Source organism: Penicillium samsonianum, assembly GCF_028829775.1.
Source record: "Penicillium samsonianum strain IBT 33392 chromosome Unknown utg000001l_segment0_segment0, whole genome shotgun sequence".
Classification (NCBI taxonomy): Eukaryota; Fungi; Ascomycota; class Eurotiomycetes; order Eurotiales; family Aspergillaceae; genus Penicillium; species Penicillium samsonianum.
In genome coordinates, this window is record NW_026643259.1 from 4,671,447 (window position 1) to 4,698,210 (window position 26,764).

General features: G+C 48.2%; 12 protein-coding genes across 12 annotated transcripts; 6 read left to right on the forward strand and 6 right to left on the reverse strand.

Moving 5' to 3' along the window:
* Nucleotides 1-63: 63 nt before the first annotated feature.
* aspf13 (allergenic cerato-platanin Asp F13) lies at nucleotides 64-528 on the reverse strand (the record flags this gene model as incomplete). Its single annotated transcript, XM_057274520.1, has 1 exon — nucleotides 64-528. One exon carries the CDS (start codon nucleotides 526-528, stop codon nucleotides 64-66), a length of 465 nt encoding a protein of 154 aa, XP_057142699.1.
* A 3,805-nt stretch (nucleotides 529-4,333) lies between these two features.
* N7471_001800 (uncharacterized protein) lies at nucleotides 4,334-6,601 on the reverse strand (the record flags this gene model as incomplete). Its single annotated transcript, XM_057274521.1, has 7 exons — nucleotides 4,334-4,589; nucleotides 4,642-4,946; nucleotides 4,995-5,477; nucleotides 5,526-5,753; nucleotides 5,808-5,882; nucleotides 5,933-6,228; nucleotides 6,286-6,601. 7 exons carry the CDS (start codon nucleotides 6,599-6,601, stop codon nucleotides 4,334-4,336), a joined length of 1,959 nt encoding a protein of 652 aa, XP_057142700.1.
* A 583-nt stretch (nucleotides 6,602-7,184) lies between these two features.
* N7471_001801 (SDR family oxidoreductase) lies at nucleotides 7,185-7,955 on the forward strand (the record flags this gene model as incomplete). The annotated part of the gene is made up of 1 exon (XM_057274522.1): nucleotides 7,185-7,955. The coding sequence occupies one exon, from the start codon at nucleotides 7,185-7,187 to the stop codon at nucleotides 7,953-7,955; it is 771 nt and encodes a 256-aa protein (XP_057142701.1).
* Nucleotides 7,956-8,717: 762 nt separating this feature from the next.
* Nucleotides 8,718-8,906, forward strand: N7471_001802 (uncharacterized protein; the record flags this gene model as incomplete). The annotated part of the gene is made up of 1 exon (XM_057274523.1): nucleotides 8,718-8,906. One exon carries the CDS (start codon nucleotides 8,718-8,720, stop codon nucleotides 8,904-8,906), a length of 189 nt encoding a protein of 62 aa, XP_057142702.1.
* Nucleotides 8,907-9,383: 477 nt separating this feature from the next.
* Nucleotides 9,384-11,480, reverse strand: N7471_001803 (flavin monoamine oxidase family protein; the record flags this gene model as incomplete). Its single annotated transcript, XM_057274524.1, has 1 exon — nucleotides 9,384-11,480. One exon carries the CDS (start codon nucleotides 11,478-11,480, stop codon nucleotides 9,384-9,386), a length of 2,097 nt encoding a protein of 698 aa, XP_057142703.1.
* Nucleotides 11,481-13,615: 2,135 nt separating this feature from the next.
* On the forward strand, nucleotides 13,616-14,758 carry N7471_001804 (cytochrome and DOMON domain-containing protein; the record flags this gene model as incomplete). The annotated part of the gene is made up of 1 exon (XM_057274525.1): nucleotides 13,616-14,758. The coding sequence occupies one exon, from the start codon at nucleotides 13,616-13,618 to the stop codon at nucleotides 14,756-14,758; it is 1,143 nt and encodes a 380-aa protein (XP_057142704.1).
* Nucleotides 14,759-15,103: 345 nt separating this feature from the next.
* On the forward strand, nucleotides 15,104-17,880 carry N7471_001805 (uncharacterized protein; the record flags this gene model as incomplete). Its single annotated transcript, XM_057274526.1, has 2 exons — nucleotides 15,104-15,172; nucleotides 15,241-17,880. The coding sequence occupies 2 exons, from the start codon at nucleotides 15,104-15,106 to the stop codon at nucleotides 17,878-17,880; spliced, it is 2,709 nt and encodes a 902-aa protein (XP_057142705.1).
* A 386-nt stretch (nucleotides 17,881-18,266) lies between these two features.
* Nucleotides 18,267-19,645, reverse strand: N7471_001806 (uncharacterized protein; the record flags this gene model as incomplete). The annotated part of the gene is made up of 3 exons (XM_057274527.1): nucleotides 19,469-19,645; nucleotides 19,217-19,352; nucleotides 18,267-18,955 (listed from the first exon to the last, which is right to left on the reverse strand). The coding sequence occupies exons 1-3, from the start codon at nucleotides 19,550-19,552 to the stop codon at nucleotides 18,267-18,269; spliced, it is 909 nt and encodes a 302-aa protein (XP_057142706.1). The 5' UTR covers nucleotides 19,553-19,645.
* A 191-nt stretch (nucleotides 19,646-19,836) lies between these two features.
* On the forward strand, nucleotides 19,837-21,513 carry N7471_001807 (AATF family protein; the record flags this gene model as incomplete). Its single annotated transcript, XM_057274528.1, has 3 exons — nucleotides 19,837-19,906; nucleotides 19,975-20,077; nucleotides 20,130-21,513. 3 exons carry the CDS (start codon nucleotides 19,837-19,839, stop codon nucleotides 21,511-21,513), a joined length of 1,557 nt encoding a protein of 518 aa, XP_057142707.1.
* Nucleotides 21,514-21,737: 224 nt separating this feature from the next.
* N7471_001808 (uncharacterized protein) lies at nucleotides 21,738-22,157 on the reverse strand (the record flags this gene model as incomplete). Its single annotated transcript, XM_057274529.1, has 1 exon — nucleotides 21,738-22,157. One exon carries the CDS (start codon nucleotides 22,155-22,157, stop codon nucleotides 21,738-21,740), a length of 420 nt encoding a protein of 139 aa, XP_057142708.1.
* Nucleotides 22,158-22,621: 464 nt separating this feature from the next.
* Nucleotides 22,622-24,731, reverse strand: N7471_001809 (uncharacterized protein; the record flags this gene model as incomplete). Its single annotated transcript, XM_057274530.1, has 10 exons — nucleotides 22,622-22,770; nucleotides 22,838-22,937; nucleotides 22,986-23,092; nucleotides 23,163-23,570; nucleotides 23,627-23,888; nucleotides 23,939-24,288; nucleotides 24,339-24,488; nucleotides 24,547-24,561; nucleotides 24,624-24,637; nucleotides 24,697-24,731. 10 exons carry the CDS (start codon nucleotides 24,729-24,731, stop codon nucleotides 22,622-22,624), a joined length of 1,590 nt encoding a protein of 529 aa, XP_057142709.1.
* Nucleotides 24,732-25,153: 422 nt separating this feature from the next.
* Nucleotides 25,154-26,279, forward strand: N7471_001810 (putative NAD binding Rossmann fold oxidoreductase; the record flags this gene model as incomplete). The annotated part of the gene is made up of 2 exons (XM_057274531.1): nucleotides 25,154-25,480; nucleotides 25,539-26,279. The coding sequence occupies 2 exons, from the start codon at nucleotides 25,154-25,156 to the stop codon at nucleotides 26,277-26,279; spliced, it is 1,068 nt and encodes a 355-aa protein (XP_057142710.1).
* Nucleotides 26,280-26,764: the final 485 nt, after the last annotated feature.

Sequence of the window (26,764 nt, forward strand, 5' to 3'; positions counted from 1 at the left end):
TCCAGTGCTTTCGTGTACCATTCTGTCCCTTCATTATTACATTCCATAGATATTGTCTAACTCTCACAGCCCGCACGCGCTGCCATCCACTTCAACATAAGTGGCATCAACACGGCCGAGTTGCACCGCCTGACCGTTGGTCAGTGTGTTCATGGCTTGCAGGCCAATGTTGAAGCCACCTGGGGCGGTGTCAATAGCAATGACATTGATTGTCTTGTCGATCTTGCCGTTCGAGTAGTGCAGCGCGTAGCATTTGCCGCAATTAGGGCTGTTCCAGCCCGAGATGGTGATGGCACCGCCAATGTTTGGGAAGCTTGGCAGCGATGCGAAGTCGGTGTAGCCTTGAGTGGCTAGGCCATTGGTACCGTCGGAGCAGGATACGGTATTCAGAGAGGATGTTCCAACATCATATTTGGGGTCGAAGGAGACGGATACTGTTCCCGCTGCCGCTGCCGCCGGAGCCGGAGCAGCAGCAACAAGGCTGAGGGTTGCCAGGAAGGCAGAGGTAAAGGTGATGGTAGACTTCATGTTTGTGGAGGATTTGATGGTACTTTGAGGAAGAGTATAATGTTTTGGTTGCTTGTATACATTTTGTTCCCTCCCGACGAGGTTTATATATCTCCATCCGACAGGCCTCCCATCTAAGATTGTTCTATTTCCTCTTTGCTGACAGGCTACATTCGGCGCAGGTCTTAGATGAAGGTCTCAGACTCACAGGTGACACGACCCAAATAGGATGCCTTCATCTTGGGTCCATCATCAGCCGATACTCCGATAATAGATAGCCCCCCAGAAACCGGTGCAATAAGGCCGAGGACTATTGTGGGGTTCATGAGGAAGCATGCAGGCAGGCTGAGACATGGAATATCTTGGCTGCTATTTCCATACGATCGGCAGAAACATTGCATGGTCGATCCACATACAGCTCACGCGAGACTCTCTCTATGCTACGGTATAGGGCGACTGCATTCGAGGTTGCATCGCAATACTCCGTACAGATAGAATGAACCACCATAGCCACATTGTAATTCCATCTGAGTTTGAATCAAAATTAATTCAATATTAGATCTATAAGCTGACCTCATCAAGCTAAAAGAAAGAAGAAAATAAAACAGGAAGAGAGGGAAATTCTAACTAACATGAGTAAATAAAACCAAAAATTAAAAGAAACGTCCCCGGGAAGGCTTGAACTTCCAACCTCCCGATTAACAGTCGGACGCGCTAACCAATTGCGCCACGGAGACTTGTTGTGGCGGAATCAGCAAAAGAATTCTTCGTGTACGGAATCAACCCCCAAAGATAAACCTTTCCAACACAGGTTAGTCATAGTATCGTCCAAGATATGGATCCGTTAAGATTAAGATAACCTTAGAATATTTAATCACATTAATACTTCGATCACATCAACAAGTATAATAGTCCCTGCCTCTTTAACAAGCACGTCTCCGTGGCGCAATTGGTTAGCGCGTCCGACTGTTAATCGGGAGGTTGGAAGTTCAAGCCTTCCCGGGGACGTTTCTTTTTCGTTTTTGGCTTTTTTTGGTCATGTTAGTTAGTTATTACACTGGATTTTGGGAGAAAGACCCTTCGTATATCGAATTTCACTTCACGAGCAGGGGGGTGGATCCAAAGCAGACCAAAGCATAACTCATACATACATGTATTAGTATTTAACTAGTTGGTTAACTAGTTATTGTGCTTTTGATAAACTAACTTCCAAGGTTGGGTTGGGCTCAGTGTGTTGGCAAGCCCCGTCTCTGGGGTTATTACTTCTGGATTTTAATTTCTTTTATCTTCGATGGCGTATGGATAAAATTATACGCGGTTAATAAGAAAATCTTCAATGTCGTAACGCTACTACCACTAGCCGCAGGTCGACATATATATGATATGGTCACGTCCCGTGGTGATGCGCCGAGTAAGACATACTTTGGTGTCACCGATTTTTTGATGGCACTGTCTGGCTTTTTTTCGATGTGATAGTTTATTTACACCTTGACACCGAGCACACATCACTACCGACCACAAGTACCATAATACCGATGCTCCTAGTGGCAGACCAACACCATGACTAGTGGCGATTCCAGGCCCTGCGGCAAGGGATTCCGCAGCAAAAGATCTCGCTCCTGCTCCGGATTTCTTTGAAAAACAGCCGAAACAATATCGATGTCAAGTCGACTAGTAGTCTGTTCGAGGGCTTGGCCAACGATATCGTGAGCACCAAGAAACCACGGTTGAGATTTCAATGCTCACATGAGCCTGTCTCTGCGTATGAGTCTGATAAGCATGTAGAGCGCGAGCATCCATACCATGGTCTATTTCCTCAGGGTGATACTTAGATATTTATTAATTCTTGCCTGTCAAACTTTCATCCTGCCACAATTTTGTATACTCTACTGGTATGGTACTTCTGCCGCACTCAGTAATACATGAATATACCCAATTAACGTGGAATCTGATATTTGAGCATACTGTTATCATACACAGCTACCACTCCTTTACTATATATAATAGCACACTCGGATAACTTGCGTCAGTTCCAGGGATTTTAATACCTGCAAGGGCAATTCAGCGCTGTTACTTTGGGCTGAGTCTCTGATCCTTCATTTCGGCAAGCGGCCGCAGTCCAGTTTGTAGTGTGGATTGCTTTTACGGAGTAGTTAAGGTAGGATTAAGGTAGAAACTGGTGATATATGCAATTTAAATTGCCAAAAAAAAAGAAGGGCCCGAACCGCGATTTGAACGCGGGACCTCGCACAGGTTCACCCGAAGCACGAATCATACCTAATTATTCATTAGTTGAGATTCGCAGGACAGCATATTGAAGTGGAACGTACCACTAGACCATCCGGGCGGTTGTGTGTCAGAGTTTTCTCTTTTGGGGAAATTGACATAGACACATCGGGTCTATATCAAGTACTGACCTATAAATCGTAGGCTTCTTGACCTATTTCTTTAATCTAATTTAAAGTCATAACCTTGTGTTACAGTAACTTGAAAGATAAAGCAGAGTAGGTAACACATAATATATAACATGATACTTGCGCACCGATGATGATCAACTAGGCTGGAAAGACAAGATACTCAATTTCCACATCCCTGTCTGAAAACAAGTATGAGGCGGTTCTTGACTCTCTGGCTGGATTTGTGAGGTGTAGTAATGCCTGTGCTCATTACCAAAAAGTGGCCGCCGATAAGGGCGTGAAACTTCATTTCGGACCACAAGAAGGAGCTGTTGATTACTTGGTCAAAGTGAAAAGGGACCTTGAGCTAAGTAAAGAGAAAGTTGCTGGCTTAAAGAGGAAGGATGGCGTTGTTGTGGCTGGTAAGTCGCGAGAATCCCTGATTCCTATCTCCTTTATTCACTATTTCGAAGCCGTATCATTTTCGACGCAAATTCTGCCTGAACTGAGCTACCACCTCGAATCATCAGCTGGTAGTCTTGCAAAATTCATGATTGACAAGAGAAACACCGACCTATGGGACAAGTACTCACCAGAACGATTTCCCGTCATGACCTGGAAGAGTACACCACGAGATATTTCTGGAAAAGACACAGGGAGTATTTATGTTCTACCAAGAACCCTAGAAGGCCTTACCAAGATTGGATACCATGGAGTCAAGGTATATAATGCTACCTACATATCTAGTTATATCCCTCTCGATATCTACTAACTAAGTTGTTCTTTTTCAGTGGACCAATTTCCAGCCAGAGCCGCAAGATACCCCGTTCATCCAGGACGGCCATTAGTCGGTGCCTCTTTCCGGTGGAGGAGTGCTCACTACTTCCAGAGCCAGCCTTGTATGCATTAAGCAGTTTGTGTCTATCTTCCGGCCCGATTTCGAGGATACGCCCTTTTTCTCTACAAAGATTTGCTGGTACACCGACTCACTGGACAATTAATTTGTGGTAAGCATATTGTTCTTCCCCCCGGATAACTTTGCTGACCATATTCCCAATAAGATTTATCATGTCCCAACCTACGCAGAGAAATCTGTCTTCGCTTGCACCGGTGATAGTGGTCATGGTGCGAAGTTCCTACCGGTTCTGGGAAAGGTAGGAAAATCCACTCACATCATAAGATAATGACTAACAGCTCATAGCATGCGGCAGATATATTCGAGAATGGTGACCAAAGCTCATCTTTCATGCGCTCATTCTGGCGCTGGCGCCCCGACGCACCTAGAAGAAACGGGTTGGAAGAAGGTCCCCGCGGACCACGAGATATTTCGCATAACTAAAAATGCAACATTGGAATCCCATGTATATAATTGATGGCCTGATTCTGTACTAATGCTTACTGACTTAAAATGTCAACTAAATGCGTTGGACTCATGCAGGATACATCATTGGCCCTGTGCTCACGGGCTTCAAGATACCCGCCCGTTCCAAATCCTCGATGAGATTGACCAGCATCAAATCACACCCTCGGGCTGCGCCAAAACTCATCGTAACCGGCATGAACTCAGTTTTAAGCGAGATGGTGGAGTAATATGGGACCTCTCCAACAGGAACTACCAGATCAGGGGTACCGGCCAAGATGGCCACCCGACCATCCGTAAAGCCCATCGGAGGCGCAGAAGGTGCACTGTAGATATTGGCAATAGATCATTTTGTCTCTTCAAGGGCATTTCACTCACTCAAAATAGGCATTCCGATACTGTGTCTGACCCTTGCTATAAGGATACATATAGATACCCTCAGAGCAAGTCTTTGTGTCTGCCTTTCCGTATCCATCCGATTCCCACCAGTCTTTGAAGATTGTTTTATTCTTGAGAGCTTCGCCATATGCGGCGTCACCACCATTATTCTGGCCCCAGGCCCATCGCAACAAGGGGCCTGGGTTCACAAATGGTCGGCGACCGTCGTGCTTTGCTGCGTAGTCTGCGTAAAACGGCAAAGAAAGAGAGCGGTATTGATCGACAGATACCAACACAGCATACGTCTAGAATATCAGTGTCTGAATATGTATTCAAATCTTGCTGAAACCCACTGTATTCAGTAAATCAGTTATATTTGAGGGCGCCTCGGAAGGGCGACTTTTCTCCCAATGCGAAGCGATATCAACAAACTCCCTCTTCGTACCCAGGAAATCTTCCACTTTCATAACGAACCCCTCGAGCAGTGCACCGGATGCTGTGTTGGAGCCAGGGAAAGAAGAGTTCTGGTAGAACAACCTTTTCGGATACTCTCTATAGTTAGTGAAGTTCTGGTACCACGCATGCATAACCTTTGACCATGTTGCAGCATTTCGAGCAAAAACTCCAGCTGTATCGAGTGCATGGCAAAGTGGAAGAACATTGTCAAGAGATACAGCCCCAGTAGAAGGGCGGTTGGCAAAGAGTCCCTGCAAGCTCCCTGGGTTGCGCATGGAGCCACCAGTGTCACTTCCCACGGCAATGTCTAGCCAGTCATAAGATGCGATACCGGCACCAGGGCCTGACGATGAACCGCCGGGGCTTTGATAGCCATCACCCTGGACAACGGTTAGTCCAATCTGATCGATTTCAATGGTTGGACTTACTCGAGGGTTGAAAGGACAGTGGAAGTCCACCCAATCAGCTGTGGGATTGTCTCCATTTGCAAATTGCACGGTGCCCATTTTTCCTACAATAATGGCCCCCGCATCTATGAGTCTTTGGAGTGCGGGACTTGTAGTGTTCCGCGGAGGATATAAATCGTAAAAGGCCCGATTGCCACCACTAGTCCGTAGTCCCTTCAAGTCAAAGATATCTTTCACTCCCAAACGTAACTACATGTTGTTAGTCAACGTTCGAACCACAGCGGATCATATTGCTAAGCGTACCCCTGCAAGTGGCTTCATTGATGTTGGTGTATAGTATAGCCTAGATGGTACAGCAACGCTCTTCGTCATTGCGCCCTGGAATGTATCAGTAAAGTTTTCTGTAGACAGGTCACAATTTTACTCACCGATGAAGTTGCTGGCAAGGGCTTGAATCCTCCGGCCCCATCGCTAAGGGCAGCTTCGGTGAATGCTAGCTGATGATCGGAATAGAGACGGAAGGCCTGATAGATCTCTCCAGTCTGCGGCGAGTAAAAGTAGGGCCCGTTTGGTATATCACGAAGCATTCTGGCAGATGTGATACGCGCCCCAGATTGATAGCTGGAAGAGGCCATCAAAAGTTTATTTCCAAGCCCCCCCAGAGCATTTTGAACATCAGCCTCGACTTGGCCCCGACCGTCTCCATCGTAGACAAGAAAAAGCGCTATCTTGAAGTTAACGGAAGCTCTTCGGCAGAACTATTGACTTGATTAATATCCACCTTCAAGAAATTCGGACTGGAAAACATCATCGGTGGCCGAATAGTTTGAGATGGTTTCTTTTATAATGTTCGTGGTGAGCAGAGTTTCATCTGTCCGAATTATCGTCAGGGGAACGATTGCATCAAATCGAGTAGAATCAAAATCCGAGATAACTATTCTCGAGACCGCATCACCACTATAGTAGTTGATGCCATTGATCGTAAACAGTTTGCCGTTGTCAACACTTGAAGTGGCGGAGATGGTTGAGGCAGCCGAGAAGAGAAGAAGAGAGATAGAGACACGCCAAAGGTAGGATCCAAGACCATTAGGAGCCATGATGTGCTTTTCTTGCAGACATGTTGTGACAGATGGGATCTTTAAATATGCCAGCCTAACTCACAATCGGATCCTTTCACGCACATGCGGCTGGGGACCTTCCGAGGGTACCGGAATCACAGGTCCTATTAGTCCTATTAACACCAAATGGAGACATAACGGATATAGACTGCAGCTATTGGCCCCTCTTCTGTTAACATATGAAGATAGATAGGATTTGTTCTCCAACTCCTCTTGGCAATGATTTCGGGATTTCTCGGTCGATCTCAGGAGAAGTTTGTGAGATTGGGGAACTTGGGAGAACCTGGCGTCTGTTGAATATCTTAATACCCTAACTGCATATAGACGTAGGGCTCAATAGATATTTGACTTGAATACATATGTATGTAAGCAGTATGGTGCCCAGCTTGAATTAAATGACAACGTTGACAACTGTTGGTGTGATGACCCCAGGAGTTCAGCCCTGATTGGCCCGCTTCACATAAGCCCTAAGTATAAAAGGAGAGGGGGCGCGTTGCTTTCTTTCTCTCCTCTCTTGCTTCTTGAACCAAAAAAGGATCCTTTATCAAAACCACTGATGATAATGGCCTCCACTGCAAACACAGTTTATGTCGTGACAGGTGCAAACAGAGGCCTCGGTCTTGGATTGACCAAACGGCTACTGGAACGCCCTGCCACCACCATCGTGGCCTCAGTGCGCAGCCACAACGCAGCCACAAGTCTTAGGTCAGATGTTGAGAGTGTTGCCGTGGGCAAAAATAGTGCCCTCCACATCATCGAACTTGATTTTTCAACTGCGATATCCCCTGAAGATATTACACAGGCCTTCTCCGCAGCAGTCAGTACAGTTACGCATATCGATGTGCTCATCTGCAATGCCGGATTCGCAACGCCCATGACTCCGGCCCTAGTGACTTCGGCGAAAGACCTCCGTAAATCGTTTGAAGTCAACACCATCGCTCCTCTCCTTGTGTTCCAGGCCTTCTGGCCACTTATGCAGAGATCGGCTTATGCCCCCAAGCTCATGGTCATCTCCTCCTCCGTCGGTTCGATTGCTGATCAGGAGCCTGTTCCCGGTGGGGCATATGGTCCCAGTAAAGCAGCCTCCAACTGGCTTACCAAGGCTCTTCATGTTGAAAATGAGAAAAATGGTTTGGTTGCGTTTGCAATGCATCCTGGCTGGGTGCAAACCCGCGCGGGCGATTTTGCTGCGAAGGAGTGGGGATATCCTGGTAACCCGCCGGTGACTGTTGAGGATAGTGTCAAGGGAATGCTTGGTGTTCTTGACAGTGCTACAAGGGAAAATGTGTCGGGAAAGTTTATATCGGTAACTGAAGATATTTTGTCGTGGTAGAGAGGGTATTTGAATGACTACAGGAGGGAAATGACATAGGACACAGTATTGGAATGTTATAATGCACCACAACGCTAATTCATATGGTATCAAGACCATGACATCAAGACTAATGTAGCCTTGGATGTTCATGTATGCACTGATCTGACCCAAGTTGCACAAGAGAAGCCGAGCTGAGCAGAAATCCCTGCCCACACTTATGGTTAGGTTTGCAAATCCAGCATCAGAGCCCTTTCATCTCATCTGTCCAAATACTCACCAAGCCTGGAGTTAAGTCGCTCAGCTGGCACCAAAACTATTCTGCCGACCATGCAAACCGAGATGATGCCTTTGACGCCGCGCTATAAGCAAATCAGGTCAAAGGGCAACGACACTGGTGACGAAACCGACCAAGACAGCGAGTCTATCGGGATACGGGCGCTTGAATCATGGAGGCTCACGACCTCCTGTGGTGCGCTAGTAACGATGGTGATTCTCATCGTAAATATCGTCACACTTGTCACTGCTTGTGTCAAATATCGGTGGAAAACCACAGCCTCGCGTTTTTCACAGGTAGTTGCCGTACTACAAGTATGTTGACGACGATGGTACACGTTATTGTCAATGTGCTCAGTACGGTTTTACTGGCTGCCAGCAACTTTGCTATGCAATGTTTGAATTCACCTACGATAAGCGAAGTCGATGCGGCCCATGCGAGACACCGTTGGCTTATCATTGGGACTTCCAGTATTTGCAATTTATTCTTTTGTTTCGAAGTCTAAGATGTCTCTATGGCTTGTACTTGGCGCAAGCTCCTTTTCATTACATATGATCTGGAACTCGGTTATCTTCAAAACCCACCAGCGCAATGACTATGTGGGAGTCATAATAACCGAGAACTTCACTGAAGGAGCAGATTGGACTATTCCGCCATTCGCCACTTTCAATGGAGGCCCTCAGGTTACGGTCTAGCATGATAGGAGTGAACGCCTCCAGAAACAAGGACAAAATATGGTCGGATATATTTTGCTCTACTTTTATTTTCTATTTTCATACAGTTTCTTTCCGAGTGGCATGCCGTTAGCGGGATGTTGTACCGCTAGTATAGCTGCTGCCTGTCAGCCTCGGAAACAAGATGATCTAACTGATTGGCAACAATTCGATAAGGACTTGGCGTATAAGAAGTTGAAATGGGGTGTGACAAGAGCCACAGATGAACAATGGTATTGGACATGTGACCTTTTCTGCGGACATCGTGAAGCCTCTCGTAAAGGGGGAGCTGTACAATTGATATAGAGACCATGGTATATATAGACATATTCTATCTATGCCACATTAAAAAGGAAACACTTGCAGATAAATTTTATTTTGCTCGGTGAATACCTATGTATATTATGAATATTTTCACTTTTTAGGATAATATACCCAAAGCCAAGGAGGACAGAGACATTATAGCTTGATCCATCTCCCCATCCACCGCTGGTTAAGTTCCTTCGCCTCATCCACCAAACCCAGCTCCAACAGCAGCTGAATCGACCCACGAACAGAAGAATGAAGTGAAGAGCTAACCCAAGCCTGAGTTGGCGCAGTATGCTCCCCAATGAAAATGGTGTTATGCTCCGTCTGATGATAAGCTGGAATGTATAGTTGATGCTGTGCAACATCCGGCCGACACCAAGAAGTCGCAGTATGTTCATCCTGGAGCCAGCAGAGACGCTCATAATCTCCCGTATAAAGCTCGCGCGCTTGTTCACCGTGCAGACTGACAATCGAGTCCAGCACCGTCTGGACGTGTTCTTCGTCGGAGAAACTTACAAACCGGTCGCTCCAATCGCCGCCTCGGTAGTGCATGATCAGACCCGGACGGGACTCGTTGAGTCCGTAGACTGGGTAGTAGAGGGCACCGACTGAGTCACTTGATGGCTTGGAGTAGCCGCCGAAAATTGGTCGGTCGCCCTTTTCCCAGAATCGCTCGGAGAATAGCAGGGCTACTTTGCATGCGGACTTGAATCGAAGACCTGCTTCGCTGATCGCGCGATCTAGGACCGAGGAGAATTTGGGCAGATCCATGAAGCGGGTCATGGTGAATGGCACTGCCATAATTGTGTAGTCGTACTCTTTGGACTCGAAGGTGCGATTCGAGACATTGGGGTACCATGACAGTCGAGTGCGGGTGTGGCCATCACTTCCCTTGACCGACTGCAGTTTCCGGATTTTTCGATTGAGAGTAAGCCTGTCGCGGACGTGAGGAAGAAAAGCGTCGGATAGGCGATTGAATCCTCCATCGATGCAGAGCCATTTTGTTTCGCCTATACTGCCCTTGCTTCCATCCAGGCCGAGATTGGAGTTATGATGCAGCTCATCCCAGAACACATCGTAGTCGGATGATGTCCAGATCTCGTCGGTGATGTTCTGACTGGCTTTGAAGACATGTCGCATCATTGCCTGTTCGCTCCAGTCATCGAGCCCCTGGTCCATGGCGGTCTTGTGGGCTCTCCAGACATCCTTCTGAAGAGATTTGAGAGTCTTTTCGTCTTTCAGGATTTTGTCCATCTTGTTCTCAGTGTTGCTGTATTCTGCACTTTTCATTTCTGGGGGGTCTTTCAGGCTTGGATCCTCTTCGATTTCAGCGCGAGTTGGGATTCTTCCATCTGCATGGCGGCGAGTCCCTTGAGCATACAACTCATTGGGACTGTGTTGGATCCAGGGTATGAAGTCAATCTTCCACTGCGAGTCATTCCTGTTCATGTTGTTCAAGATGTTGGCCATTTGGAAAGTCAACTGATGATCAGAATATAGAAGTGTCTCATTGTCGTCTCTGTAAGTGACAGAGTGCGGAAGTCGCATTGGTCCCATCTCAGCCCATTCTTGAGTGTCGGCGACATATTTTGTCCGGAATCTGCCACCAACGCGGTCGCTGGCTTCGATGATCTCCCAGTTGTGTATCCCGACGCTGTCCAGCATCAACCCCGTTGCAAGCCCGGAGACCCCACCACCAACAATTGCGATCGAAGTATTCTTTGGTGAGCTTTTTGAAGCAACTCCACCGTTGCTTTCCACTTTGTCTTTGATTTTGGCCACTCCGTCAAACCATGCTCCCTGCGCATCAAAGTCCTTCAGCAATGGGATGTCGGTGTCTGCTGTGGATCGTTTCTTAGTCTTCTTCTGCAAGGAGACAGGGCTGCTTTTGCCCAAGACCTTTTGCGTCAGATTTGGGCCGTCAAAGCCATATATGTAAACACAATGGTGCGTTGGAGCCTCATCTGGGACCGCCCAAGCAAGTCGCTGTGGAGGATCATCGTGAATTGAAAACTGTCCGATGATTTGCCCTTTCGTCGACGAATAGTCGACGTCACAGGGCCCATACACAGATTTGATCAGACTTGGCGGTTGACTAAACCAGTCGAGATGAATATTGGCCAGTTCACCACCTTGAACTGTCTGGGAGGTTGTCACTTTGACTGTTTCTCGTTCAATGATCGCTCCAAGTCCGGGAAAAGCCTGGGCGACTAGCGTCGCCAATGCAAAAGATAATTTGCCGAGCATTGCGACTGTGATTGAGCTCAGCATCTGGCATGGCTTGTAGCTTTTATCTTCATACACTTGTTAGCGCATCCCTTGCTTCGATGCTCCTGGGGACCTTCTGCGGTGCCAAGAAAGGCACGAGGATGCGATCGACCATATCCTCTACAATCATTCGAGCCCATTTTGTTTATTTCCCCGAAAAAGTGGGAATATTCTCCGTATCTCATTTCTGGAGAGTACCGCGTGGAAGGGGACCTTGTGGCTAATCTGCAATTGCACAGATCGACGTTGACTTCTGCAGAGATCGTCCAATTCAAAATAATTTTGTAAGACAGACTCAAGCCAGTATATGTTCATCTCAAGCCCAGAGCATGGAATAAGAAAAAGAAAGGACTGAGCTGCGGGTTGAGCAGAATCACGATATCCAGCGTTACATATATGGCTCTATGATGTCCTGTATATTATCAGCTAGATGAGCTTGTGGAAGCTTCGACTTAAAAGTCATATACGGATGGTATATTGATAGACATTAACCCGCATAGGGACGGGCTGAAAGAGCTAGCGACTTATCACGTCTAACAAGTTACTCACGACGTTTTTAGCTACCCAGTGAGAGCTGAGTCTGTACAGTTTGCGGATAGAAACCCTACCTTCCCAGAACCGGTAAGAACTTTGCACCATGACCACTACCACCGGGACACACGAAGACATAGTTGTCTACATAAGTTGGGATATCTTTTATTTACAACCAATTGGACTAAGCTTTCATACAGAGACACGTGGACATTGCGAAAACCCTCCTGTTGCGATCTGGACCATCGGTTGTTGCAGCACCAGCACTGATGACCTTACATCGTAGAAATGGAGACAATGCAAGAGAAGCCAAGACAATACAATACCCATACCCATACACATGGGCATGGTCATATTATTAGCCGAGTTTGCTGGACTTGAAATAGATCTAATTGTTCTGCTCGGTGATTCGCTGGCCGTGCTGCTCGACGATTTGTCCTTGGACTATCCGAGCCACCCTGAACCATTACAGCTATGGTGCCGCCTTCTGCATTTGCTGCAGCGTGCTTGGAGATGTCCAGGGATTCCTGGCCACTTGAGCTGACAAAAAATGAATATGCCAAGCCTGCCCTGCTTACGGGGGGATTGATAATACCAAACATGCCGGTCTGGCAATGGCCAATCTGACCATCGTGGTACCAAATTGGATTTGTGTCATTGACGGTGAGAGTATGTAACCACAATGTTCGGTGGGATTTTGATAGGTTTTGTTGTAATGCTTACTGATTTATTTGTAGTTGGGACAAACCCACTTTTCTGATACAGGATAGCAGGGGTTACAAAGAAAGGCTTGGGACAATGAATGACTCGGGTGGAAATGAACCTCGACCTTTTCCTCCGGGGAGACACAAAGGTGAAGCCGTCTTTACCGGTAGGTTTGCTTGTCATACTAGTATCATCCGAGTTTCCATACATGGCGTTGATGAAGGGAATTTCGAAGAGCAAAAAACAACATCTTCATTGCAGTTGAGGATGTCCGTATTTGACAGGTAGTTAGTTTAAGAGTCAATGGAATGTTATAGAACTGTCTTCCTTTCCCTGAACTACGATATCGGTCACCTCGTATAGACAAACATAAACTTGAAACTATGCATAACCCTATTTCCCCATAATCTGCATAATTTTAATTCGCCAAAAGCTTAGACACACCGGAATTGTATAGCTGGGTATGGCTTTCGGGAGGACTTCCAGATGTGACTGTGGATTGACCGCTCATATTACCCAAATAAGAACTCATTAGGAATTACAGTAGCCTTGATATTTGATGCAGCTAACCCCGACACTGATCAGAGTTTGACATGGGGAGGCGCAGCAAGGTCATATTGCATTTGACTTTACTCCGTAGGTAGCTTGAGACCAAAATGAGATAGTCAGTTTAAGCTACTCCAATAGGCATCTCGTAAGATAATATCGCAACTCTTTGACAGGGGTTCCAAATGTCTGCGGAAAATTTAAAAGTTACAGTCACAAAGACTTGGCCTGACGTAGGCCAATTGGTATGTCAACCGTGCAACAAAGAGCTGGGAGGTATTTATTGGGATGACTCCCTTGTTAGATCAGAATAGTCAATCTCAATTTTTTCAATGGTTCGGCATATTTTTTCGTGGCTTTGGGCCATTCCTGCCCTGGCCCAAGTTCAAGTTCATAGCATTCATCCTCAAGGCCACGATGAGATCACCTATAGCTTCAATGTCCCCGACAATACAGCTAAATCGGGTTCGGGCCCCATATATTTACAGATGAATTCTACTCGCCAAGTGCAGTGGTTTGCCTTGGGTCAAGGAATGCAAATGGCAGGCGCCAATATGTTTGTCGTGTATACATCTGGCAACACTGTCACTGTTTCTCCGCGGTCGGGTGTCGGGGAAATCGAACCGTTGTATAACAAGAACGCCCAGATCACAATCCTGAATGGCAGTGGTGTGCACGACGGGGTCATCACTGCCAATGTCCGATGCGATACCTGCCTGGAATGGAATGGAGGAACAGAAAACGTGAACAGCTCTTCAAGTCCGTGGATTTGGTCCATTAAATATGGGGGGTCCCTGAATTCGGTCAGTTTGTCTGAGGGTATCACCCAACATGATGATCACGGTGGCATGACGATCGACCTGAAAAAAGCGACGGGCGGCAGCTCAGTGAATCCCTTCGCTCAAATGGCCCGAGCGCCCATCTCCTCCAGTGAAGAAGATCCGGGCCTTGCGGCCTTCCAAAGCACGGTCAAGAGGAAAAAGACGGCCCATGCTGTGCTCATGGTTTTGGCTTTTGTGGTCATGTTCCCATTCTTCGCGCTCGGACTTCATATTTTCCCGTCGAAATGGACGGTGAACATTCACGGAATATTTCAACTCATCACTTTGGCCGTCGCACTTGCGGGCTTTGGAGTCGGTGTTTCATTAGCACGGCAGATTGAATTGATCGATTCTTACCATACCATCCTGGGGATGATCATTGTACCATGCCTTGTTCTTTTCCAGCCTGCTATGGGTGTGTTGCAGCACCGATTCTTCCGGAAGACAGGTGGGAAAGGACCTTTTTCTTATATGCATCGCTGGTTTGGACGGTTGATGATGATTCTTGGTATCATCAATGCTGGGCTTGGATTCAAGCTTGCGGGAGCACCGCGTGGGGCGGTCATTGCAACTAGTGTTGTTGCTGGTATCATCGGAATGGTTTATATTGTGATTGTTAGTTGGATTGGAAGACCGAGGAGCCGCAATTTGTAAAAGCTGGAGGTTACTCTATACCTACCTAGGTAGATGTAGGTATGGGGTAAGATATCGGAGGTTGACAATGGAACGCTCAGATTATCACAGATCGATTTCCCCGATGACATCATTCCCCCCTTCTTTTGTGTTTGTGGTTTTTAACAAGTCAACTTATTGGATATTCTTCTTCCAATCCCTTTTCGCTCTTTAAATGACGTCGGCCCATTTTGCGATCGGACCCTCACTTTTGTCTTTCATTTAAATATAATTATTGGCTTTGGTTTCTTTGGTTTCTTTGGTCTTCTTGGATTTTGCGACAGCTGGCATACTACTATCCTTCCCCCCCCCGGGAACAGAACCATTATGCCATTACATACAGTCGCACTAGGTGTCGCACTGACTCCCACTGTCCTTCACACTCTTATCACTCACGTAAGTTCTTGTGGAATACCCTGACAGGGTTAGAATTGTCTGGCTGATGGCGCATGATCTATCTATAGTACCTGCATCGCAAATCGCTACATGACAAACCCACCGTTCATGTTACCTATGATGAGGGTATCCATATCGTTCGTCAATTCCTATTCTATGCATCCAAACACCCCGTCGAAGACCTCCAGGCGTTCACTCGCCAATGGGTCCCAAGCCCACATTGGGTGAGAACCGAGACCATCACAATCCCCGACAAGTTCCTGTCCTCAGCTGCAGACGCTGTCACAAAGCAGCTAGGCCCAAAGGGTGTCATACGAGTGGGAGGAGAGAAATGGTGGCAATGGCGCGGGCCATCTGAAGAGATGAAGGGAGAGTGGATTGAGATGCGGAACCACTACAATCAAACGGAAGGGGCCGGCGGGCATTGTAACCGTGTGATGCTATATATCCATGGTGGGGCCTATTTCTTCGGAAGTGTCGACACACATCGGTACATGATGCAGCGTCATGCGCGCAAACTGAAGGGACGTGTATTTGCACCGGAATATCGACTGTCGCCGCAGTTCCCTTTCCCATGTGGCCTGCATGACTGCATGGCGGCTTACCTCTGGCTGCTCATGTCCTATCAACCAAAGGAAATAATTCTTGCCGGTGACTCTGCGGGTGGAGGCCTGGCTCTATCGATGCTGGTCATTATGAGAGACCAGGGTATCCCCTTACCTGCGGGCGCCATCTTGATCTCGCCCTGGGTTGATTTGACACACTCTTTCCCCAGTATTGTTGAGGATAACCCCGACGATTATATACCTGCCTATGGCTTCCGCCATAAACCCTCGCCCGCTTGGCCTCCTCCCAATGCCGATGATATCCTGGAAATGAAAAAAATATCACGCCAACCAGTAGTGACTGCCGAGGATGTCAAAAAAGCTATTCCCCAACCGAACAGCACTGCTGAAGAGACTGCCATCCGTGGTTACACTGTCCATGAAAACGCCCCACCCCCAGCCGAACATGCCTACCCTGGCCATCAGCAAGCCCCGAATCCTGCTAGTTTGGATGCCGAGCCCGATAATATTCACGTTGTCTTGGATGGGCAGACAGTTGAACTCAAGGACCAAATCCAGTTATACACGACGAACCAACTCATGTCCCACCCTCTTGTTTCGCCAGTCCTCCAACCCTCTCTGGGTGGCCTGCCTCCTCTACAAATATTGAGCGGCGGCGGTGAGACGCTTCGTGACGAGCAGTTTTACATCGCCCACAAAGCAGCCAATCCGAAAGCATACCCACCTAATGACGTATATCTCGATGAGAATGATCCCACCCGGGAGACCTTGAACAAGTACGAACCAACTTATGTACAACTTCAGGTCTGGGACAACCTATGCCATGTCGCTCCCACCCTGAGCTTTACGCGACCAGCCAAGTACATGTTCCGTTCCATTTCGCAGTTTGGCTCTTGGGCATTGGCGCGTGCACAAAATGGCGAGGTAGAAGTCGTGGATGATAGTTCTCTTTGGGCCGTTTCGTCAAATAGCTCAGAAGATGAAGATATTCCGGGGCCTCAAACCGCATTGAACGGTCCGCCTGACGCACCTGGGCCTTCCTCTGTCGGAAAGGCCGGGGATCCTCTTCCAGCGTTCCATCAATACATGATACGCCAACGAATCGATAAACGAGGACATGTCTTCCCGCTAGATTCCCCATCTTCCTACCCAGTGTTACAGATCCCCGCTTCCCAAATCGGGGCAATCAACCCCTTGCTCATCCAAATGTGGTTGGACGCAAAGAAGGAATGGGATATCAGATTTGCGAAGGAGAAACTTCGGGTTCAGAGCCGACGCCTGAAAGAGCTGGCGCACGGCTTCCAAGATTTTGAGGGTGAATGCCCTCCCCCGAGCTCTTTGGCCGCCCGGCGAGCTGCTCCTGGCGTACTACCAAAACGACATGCCAAGAAGAACTACGGCATGATGATGTGGAGTGGCTGGGGAAGCAGACATGACGAGCGCAGAATGGAAATAGAGAAGCGGGCCGAGGAATCGGGCAAACGTTCCACCCGTGTTAGCACTGATGCTGGGCAGGCTGGAGCATGGTCTAGCACTCCGGCGACCAATCCCCAAACCGAAAAAGCCTCAGACAAAGACCTTACCAACAACAGACCGCAGTCTGACGGCTACACGGCAGTCAGCCGGCATAAAAAGGAACACCTCAGTAACGGTGATTCTTCTACTAGACGCATGTCCACAGATCCTGAGACCGTATCTCGACCCCTCTCGCAGAAAAGTGCTGGCCCAATCCTTATATTGCCCGAGGTGAACAACAACAAATTCACAGATGAGAACGCTAGCACGAGGGCTCTCTTTCATGCAGCAGGCTCTCTCCCGATGAAATCAGATCTCTCCTTAGCTCACAGCAGGTACCGGCCATCATCCGCTGCAGGATCAGCCGCTGGTCGAAGCGAGATGCTGTCTGATACTGGTAGTACCGTTGGCGGCGACAAGGACTCTGTTGCCTATATGAACATGGCATCCGATACCGCTAGCACCCGAGCTGTGATTGGTGCGCGGGGTATTATTGCCCCAATTATGGCTGGCGAGAATGGTCGTCGCTCTACAGATACTCTATCTGTGTTCTCTGCGGCTGGTCGGGACTCCATGTCGCACCGTCCTGAAATGGTGGACAGAGAGGTTTTCAAAACCGCCGAGTAAGCCTTGTAGAATTGCCATCTATGAACATATCCCACCATCTGTGTCATTTTGAATTGTTCATTCAAACCTTTCCAATTTCTTTCTTCGATTTTTGGCTTTTTTGTTGAAGTTCCATGCAGCGACTTCCGATTTTCTTTTGTTATTTTTGTGTTTTGTTGTGTTGGATATACCCGATTTTGGCAGTCAGCTGCGAGGCCTACAGCAGTCGACCACCATTTGCAAATGGAAGTAGTTCTGAGAATGAATACAGTCTATACCCCAAATGAGAAGAAACCGCGAATGCCGAAGAACATAAATAGCCAGTAGCCAGCCACCGGAAGATGCAATTCTAAAATAATAATACACAATGTTCATAAGTATAGGTCTAGGCAAGATGTATTGACCCTTCAGTGCCAATCAAGTCCAATCTTCCGAGCCACCTGCTCAGCAACACCAAGGAAAGCCTCCCGCCTCGCACTGCGCTCAACACCCTCCTCCGCAACAACAGTCGGCATCCCACGATCAGCATCCTCGCACACCCGAGCATCAAGAGGGATATCACCAAGAAAGTCCACTCCGAGCCGCTTGCACTCAGCCACGACACCGTGGTTCTCACCGTGCACATGGTGGTGGCTATCACCATGCGAGAATATGCGAGTCTGAGTCCCGCACTGTGGACACGCGAAATATGCCATGTTGCGCACCATCCCGAGCACGGGCACTTCCATTCGCTGGAACATCCCAATGCCGCGCACGGCGTCGCGGAGTGCGATGTCTTGCGGCGTTGATACGATCACTGCCCCGTCGATGATGACTTCTTGGTTGATTGTGAGTTGCACGTCGCCGGTTCCGGGGGTAGGTCGAGGATTAAGACGTCCAGTGGACCCCATGATACTGAGTGGAGGAGTTGGTGCATGGCTTTGGTTACCATTAGTCCGCGCCATGAGATTGGGGTTGTGTCCATCGGTAGTTCGCCTGTTGTGCTGTCGGCTTGTGTTTGGGGGAGGAGGTAGCCCATTGACATCGATTTGAGGCCATAGTTTGTTAGAGGGACGAGGCAGTTGTCTGGCAATGTTTATAAGCATGTTGATTATGGCTGCGATAGTGATAAGCTTAAAACAGGAGACTCACTTTCGTCGAGGCGAGGTTCGCCGGAGAGATTTAGGAGGGTAGGGATAGAAGGACCAAAGATATCAGTGTCAAGAATTCCAGTCCTGATACCACGACGTGCAAATGATAGTGCGAGATTGACTGGTAAGATCTCTTCAGCGATTGTTCGTTCCACATCGGCTCACAAGTCTTCTGCAGTGGCTACCCATTTTTGAGACATAGACAGGAACGAAGAATATCAACATACCCGCTATTGTAGACTTTCCAACTCCTCCCTTTGCTGAAGAGACCGCAACAACTTTCTTGACATCTCGAATCTTGCGCTTTTCGGGCAGCCCTCGGCGCGAACGAAAAGTTGGCGGGGTACCAGAGCGTGGAAGTCCCTGTTCATAGTTAGTCAATGCAAGTGAAAATAGCCATTCTGGCAATGAAATGGTGGGATCAGTCAGTGGGCCGAGAGGCCATCACCGGAGCTCCGAAATGTAGATTAACAACTAACCAAAGGATTGTCATGCTGAAGAGCTCGACATGTGGAAAAAAGCCTTGTGCCTCTGGCTATGGTGCCAGATGGAGAAACCAACATACTAACAGGCCCAAAGAGGCAGATGATAAGGAAAAATGTAGGACCAAATAATCTGTGAGCAACAGAAAGTAGTCCCAGAAGATGCAGTGCAAGATATCCACCGCGATACTGCCAATAAAAGAGCCGACCGCCTTTCGTAGTTGAAGCTCCCACACCGTACACCGCCCACGTGAAGCTGTGGCGCCCACGGGCGCTAAACCTAGATAGGATTAATAATCCGTTATCCGGAAAAACCAGTAAAAAAAGTTGCTCGTCGACTCTCTTCTCTCCCCATACCAAACACCATGGGCAAACCACGCGCAGCTCGCTCCCTAGCTGATCAGCTTGCTGATTTTGAAGACCCAACTCCTAAAGGTATGCCTGAATGATGCATCAACATATTCTCTTGGGTACCGAACATTCAATGCTTACTTTGCGCTTAGATTTTGATCCCGAGGATATCGATAATGGGCAACAATCAAGTGACGATGAAGGTGAAGATAAAGAAGAAGTGACTGCAGGCAGAGAGCATTATCAAACTGTTGGGTATGTAAAAATTTGTGTATTTGGTATTAACAACGCGCTAATAATCAAACAGGAAAGCAAAGCTCCGCAAAGATGACCCCCTCCCCCTAGGGAAACAATATGATGGTGCCCGAGTCAGCCGGGCAGCGCTAGGCGCTGAAAGTGAGGAGGATGACGAGGACTCAGACATCTCGTCTGACTTCGGAGAATCTGCCAGCGGCGACAATGCCCTGGCCCAGGAGAGTTCCGATGAGGACACACAGGGAGGCGAGGATGATGATGATGATGATGAAGAGAGCGAAGAGGATGATGAGGATGAAAGTGAGGATGCCGACGAGGTAGTGCACAAGCACTCCAAGAAGACCCGCCAGGATGTCCGACATGGGGACACAAGCGGACCGTCCGCTGACCGCGACGAGATTCGGAAACTAATGGCGACGGATCAGAAAACCATTGCTGCGACAATCTCCTCGGCAGCCAAGGCCGATGCTACGAAGGGAAAGGCTGTCAAGCAACAACGTACCACTTTTGATGCGCTCCTTAACGCGCGGATGAAGCTTCAAAGTGGATTGACGTCTATCAACGGTGTCGCTGCTGTCTTGGGTTCGAAGAACGAAGCAGATGGAGAGAACGCTATGGACGAAGAGGAAGTTGTGGATGAGGAAGCAATTAGGTCGGCGGAGTCAGCTGCGCTGGCATTATGGTCGACCCTCGAAGGTTTACGTACTGCCCTGGCTGATGCTACCGCCAAAGAAGGCAGCAAAAAGCGAAAGAGACCCTCCCCCGCCTCACCTACCACTAGCTCTGCCTCGCTATGGGAGCGCATGGCTGAATTGGAGTCTGAGTCCATTTCCCACCGTCGTTCCATTCTCGACAAGTGGTCCTCGAAAGTTCGTGGCACTTCTGCATCTCTCCCCAATGCCAGAGGCAAACTGCTCGGTTCTACTTCCGGTCGCCAACAGACCATCACAGCCGTCCTCGATGCTCAAGTCGCCACAGAGATTGGAGAACGATCCTCCAAGCGTTCGCGCACATCTGATCAACAAGAACCTCTCTACGATGACGGAGCTTTCTACCAGTCCCTTTTGCGCGATCTCGTTGAGCAACGCATGTCCTCTGCCGACTCCATGACCAGTGGCTTTGACAACCTGCACCAGCTGCCCTCACGCCTGCCCATTCACCCAATCACTGGTATGCGCAACGATAAGGTGAAGCGAGACATTGATACCCGTGCTTCCAAGGGCCGCAAGATGAAGTACAATGTGCATGAAAAACTTCAGAACTTCATGGCCCCTGATGACCGTGGTTCCTGGTCTACACGCGCACGAGATGAGTTCTTTGCTTCTCTGCTCGGCAAAACAGCCAGTGGTTTGCTCGGTGAAGGCGACGAGGGTGCCAGCGATGAAGAAGAAGATGTTGATCGGGAGGAAGGTGGCTTGAGACTGTTCCGGAACTAGCCTCGCATCCATTTACAATCGCATTCTTGTACAAATAGTGGATACGACCATAAAATTAAAAGGCGAACCCTCGGTGCATTATCATACAAAGACCCCCTCCTGCAGTCTATATAAAGTGTACTGCGTGTTGTGCCCTGCTCACATGTACAGGCCCAGCCCATGCACAAAGTAGGGAACCCAAGGTTCTGTCAATACTGCATATCCAATCTGCACTTGACATGACATCATTTCTTCTCATCTTCTCGCGGTGTATACAGCGGTAGTGGTGGTTCCTCGCTCACAGTTCCTGATGTCCCTGAGGTTCCCTGGTGCCATTCGAACTTTGTCGTTCGTGGTAACCCTAACATCTTCTCGCGCACCGCTTGCTGTAGCCGATGTTGTCGCTCTACCTCTTCCTCTGGTGATAGGAATTGAGGTTTGCCATATTGGTTTATGATAACGGCGCCGCTTACGTCGTTGTAAGAAGGCGGGGATGCGCTTGAAAGCGGAATTGGTGTGCTCTTGTGCTCTTTGGTTTCACTCATAGGGAAATTTGAGCTTTGCATGATGGGTATATAGTAGTGTCTCGATCCGGAATTTGGGAGATCGGATTTCAGTAGACTTCCTGGGACCAGCCCGAGGAATAGCCCGAGTATTGTGTTCATGTTTGAGGGGAAGTCTGGAAAGCAAAATGCCTGTCACGCGCGTCGAGGGCTCGTTGCGAATGTCCGAGGAACTGCAGATCCGCTTTCCGCTAGCGCGTCGAATTTGCGGGGGTGAGACACAGTGAACTTGGGGTTTCAAGAGGATATTGAGTACTTCTGATTCTGTACTTTGTGAATGATACGAGAACAGTATATGTAGAATTAATTGAAGGGAAAGACGTGCAATGACTTAAATGATTTAGATGGAGAAAGGGGTGGGGTGCGACTACGTACTACGATAGTCCCCTGAGATTGAGATCTTCCCCTTGACACACCCCTTTGGTATACAACCAGTCTTGGAGGCTTGGAGGCTTTTGGAGCCAATTCTCATGAAAAAGTGAAAAGTCATGTTCGGGTATTTTTACTAAATATATTCCCCTATGCAGTCACGGGTTCTCATCGGCTGAATTATCCTTTTATTTTCTTTACGGATTCATATTCTCATCAACCTCTTGCCACTGGGCGCGTAATGTCTGGATGAGCGAATCCATATTCCAACCAGTCCTTGCATGCATGGCTTGCAATAGTAATTCCGCAGCCCTTTGGTCGAGGGGATGTCGAAGGACCCAACCCCCTACCAAGTCAGTTCAATACTTTCTCAAAAAAAGGAGAAAAAAAAAAAAAAAACATTGGCAACTCACAGGCGACTAGACTATGACGTGCAGTAAATAACGTATTCTCGGCCTTTGCGTTAGACTGTGCCAATCCGAGGACAGTGAGCAGATGGTGGCGTACGTTCTTCTAAATCCAATGTGAGCGCTGACCGAAAGATGTTGGTGTTCAACGAACCTCCACTGTCCGAGAATGCCGCAGGCTCTCATAGGTGGAAGATGCCCGTGGAGACTCGGAAAGTGCCAAAACAATCTTGGCAATATGGTAGTATTGAATGCCAATAACTGCCATCAGGCATTTGAGCCAATGTCAGTCTCGAGTCTGCTATACACACATGTTATGGGGACCATTCACCATGCACGGGTAGCAGCATCCACATGGTAGGGAGTCGTTGCTCCGGCCCGGGGCCTTGTGGGACTGATCTAACTGGGTCGAAGGTGTGCGGTTTAGTGGAATACCACTCTTCGATCTGGTCTGTGCCATGTGTTATAGTAGAGTCCGTGAAAGCACCCTGAAGAACATCAGCAAGTAGGAAGACCATTCTGCTTGACCATGCAAAGTCGTCATTTCTTTGAAACACATCTGAGTGGTAGAAGCTTTGTAGGTTGGTCCGCAGAGGCCGTTGGCTGGTGAACGAAATATAGATATCCTGCCGCAAACAAAGCCAAGCAGCAGCTTCGCCCAGGCCACCCGAGGAGCCAAAGGTTGACACTGTATTCATGATATGAGTTGTGCCAGTGAGGTGAAATTGATTGTCCTCCCCTGGAATGTGTGAGTATTCATTTGACGCATGCTACTCATCCGCATCGATGACTGACCATCCATTTCCTCATGCTGACGGAGTATAGCGACCGCGGCTAGTATATCCTCGGTGATGTGCTCGCGTGGCCCAGAAAGCGCTGGAATAAGTAATTGAACACAGCAATTATGGTACTGTAGAGCCTCTGTTACATCGCTGTTGTCCTGTCGGTCAAGATGGCGCGAGGAAAATGCAAAAATTGCATATCGTAAAACAGGCTCTTTCAATGCCCGGGCTGACACCTCTGTTTCAAAATGACGTTGGGGGTCCGTGATATCAGCCTGTTCTAATCAGTGACTGCAGATGGGTATGTTCTCGGGCATACACGCACCCAGAGAGCCATATTCTCAACGAAGTTCCTCAACAAGATGGCCTCCCTTTCGCTCAGCGGTTGCAAAGGGTTGGAGGATGTTCTTGATTGAATTGATATTGGAGAAGACAATGATAGAACAGACGGTGACACATTTTCTGTAGTAGAAGCTGGGAATTGGGCCAAGGCATTGGCTTCATCAGCTCCACTAGCTGCATACGGGTGTTGTGCCAGTAGGCCACTCGGGATGTCGAGCTCCTCTCTTAGCTCAACTGCTAACCTGCAACTAGTGTCATTGGTAAAAGCCGGCTGGTCATCCTGAATAGTCGAGTACAGGCTAGCGATCTCGGGTGTTTCGTCATGGAAGCGCACTAGAACGCTTGGTTAGATTTAGATAATAGCAAATCACAAGTTAGCCTACCTTTACCACGGAGTTGGGGCCAGCAGCTCTCTGAAAAGGCAATTTCAGCCTCTTTGGGTAATGAGAGGCCATTGCGAAACCGGACATTGGTCCTGTCACAATCCACGCCAGCTTGTTGACAGTGTTCGCAACCCAGGTCATCGATATCGCCTACAACACTTGATCAGTCTAACCCTTTGCTTCTTAGTCGCAATTCGGCAATACTTACATTTTAGGTGTCGGACTGTGCAATCTGTGTTTCAGCAACTTGCCCTGTATGTCGATCCTTACCCCACGGTGACTTACCACGACATCGTTGACTGCGCAGATCAATTAGCAGAGATCTTCATATATCCACGATGAATACTGGCTAACGCACCAGCCAGTCACCAGGCGATTTCTTCTTGGAGACATTGAGATTTCCAAAGTGGTTGCAAGGAGGAAATTCTTTCCGTCCCCCCACGGGGGCTGTATGCATGACCCACTCATCATATTAATGAAATATCTGGAACATGATATTTCTTGGCATTATATTGGCAGGTAAAACATACCCCAAAATAATCGCACAGGAAGGGAAATTGTCTATCTGGGAGGCGAATGCGGGGAAACCAAAACCCACCAACCCACCAACCCACCAACCCCAACCTTCCGCTTTTATTGCATCCAGCAATTCTTTCCGTTCACCTTACAACGGGGACTATTACCCTAAGTTAATGATCAAGATGCAGAGATGGAGCAGCTTCTTTCTCAACTATTTAAATCCCCTCGAAGACCCAGGAAACTGAGGGTTCAGAAAGACATCAATTATTCCCAACTCTCCCGATCCCTCCAAAATCATGACAGTCCAAAAACTACAAGTTGGCATGGCCGGCCTTGGTCGAGTCGGCAAGCTTCATGCTGTCAACTTCCTGCAGAAGACACCCCGTGCACAGCTTGTTGCGGCATTCACCCCAGACCCTGCTGAGATTGCATGGGGGAGAGTGAACCTGGAACCCCACGGTGTGACTCTGTACACCAACTACGATGAGATGCTCAAGCATCCCGGTCTGCAGGCTGTTGCTATTGGTACGGCTACCTCGGTGCACGCGGAGGAGACAATCAAGGCTATCGAGCAAGACTTGCACGTTCTCTGCGAGAAGCCCTTGTCTACCGATGTCGAAGTGGTATGAGTTTCTCCCTGTTTGAAATGACGACGAATGCTGATGAATATCTCTTTAAAAGTGCAGAGCAGTAGTTCAGGCTGCTAAGAAGAAGCCCCATCTGAAGGTGATGTGTGGCTTCTCCAGACGATTTGACGATTCTTACCGTGATGCCCACGCCAAGATGGAGCAAGGTCTTATCGGACGGCCTGCCATTATCCGTAGCCAGACTTGTGACAAGTTTGATCCCTCGGGCTTCTACGTCGAATATGCAGCCTGGTCCGGCGGCGTGTTTGTGGACATGTCCGTGCACGACATTGATCTCAGCCTGTGGTTCTTTGGGGACGAAGTCCTCCCCAAGAGCATCTCTGCTCACGGTATCACCGCAGTCCAACCAGAGTTGAAGAAATACAACGACTATGATAATGCTGTGGGTATTGTGGAGTTCTGGAATGGCAAGATTGCGTACTATTACTGCTCGCGCATGATGGCCGCTGGCCAGGAGGACACCACTGAGATCATTGGCACCGAGGGCAAGTTGACAGTGAATGGCAACCCCCAGCGAAACTTTGTCAACCTATACCACAACGGTGGCATTACCCGGGAAATTCCTCACAATTTCATGGGTCGGTTCAGCCCTGCCTTTGTCCAGGAGGCTAATGACTTCACCGCGGCCTGCTTGGACAACACGCCGCTTCCTATGAAGTTGACCAATGCTGTCAAAGCCGTTGAGATTGGTTCTTACCTTCAGGAAGCACTGGTGTCTGGGAAGCAGATTCATTTCGATGAGATTGGGCGACGAATTGAAAAGGCTCAGTTGTAGATACATATACAGTCAGTGGACATAAGTTTAGGATTTTGACCGGCAGTATATTATATAATCATAGCAAAACTTAGGTCCAGTCACTGTAGAAATGAAGATGAATGAATTTTATGAAGTTCTATAGTTGAATGCTAGAGAATTTTCTTGTTCTACCAAGTCGTCCCGGCTTAAAGTATTGACGCCATTTAGCCCCAGTATTACGTTGCAAAAATAAATGGGCCAGAAATCAGGGCTATGATGTATGGCTAATACTTTATTCGTACTCCATTGATGATACATAAGTACTGTGGGGTTTCCCTCAATATGACGCAGGAAGATCAGCAAGGGGGGTTTTTACTACTCCGTATGTACAATGTACATGTTCAGCTTCTGACTTTGAAAATGACTTCCCTTGGATGTTGGTCAAGGTGATACTGACATCTAAGCTGTCTATATTGCCATCTACAATATATGTGCCCGGGGCAGTTGGCCACACACTTCAACCC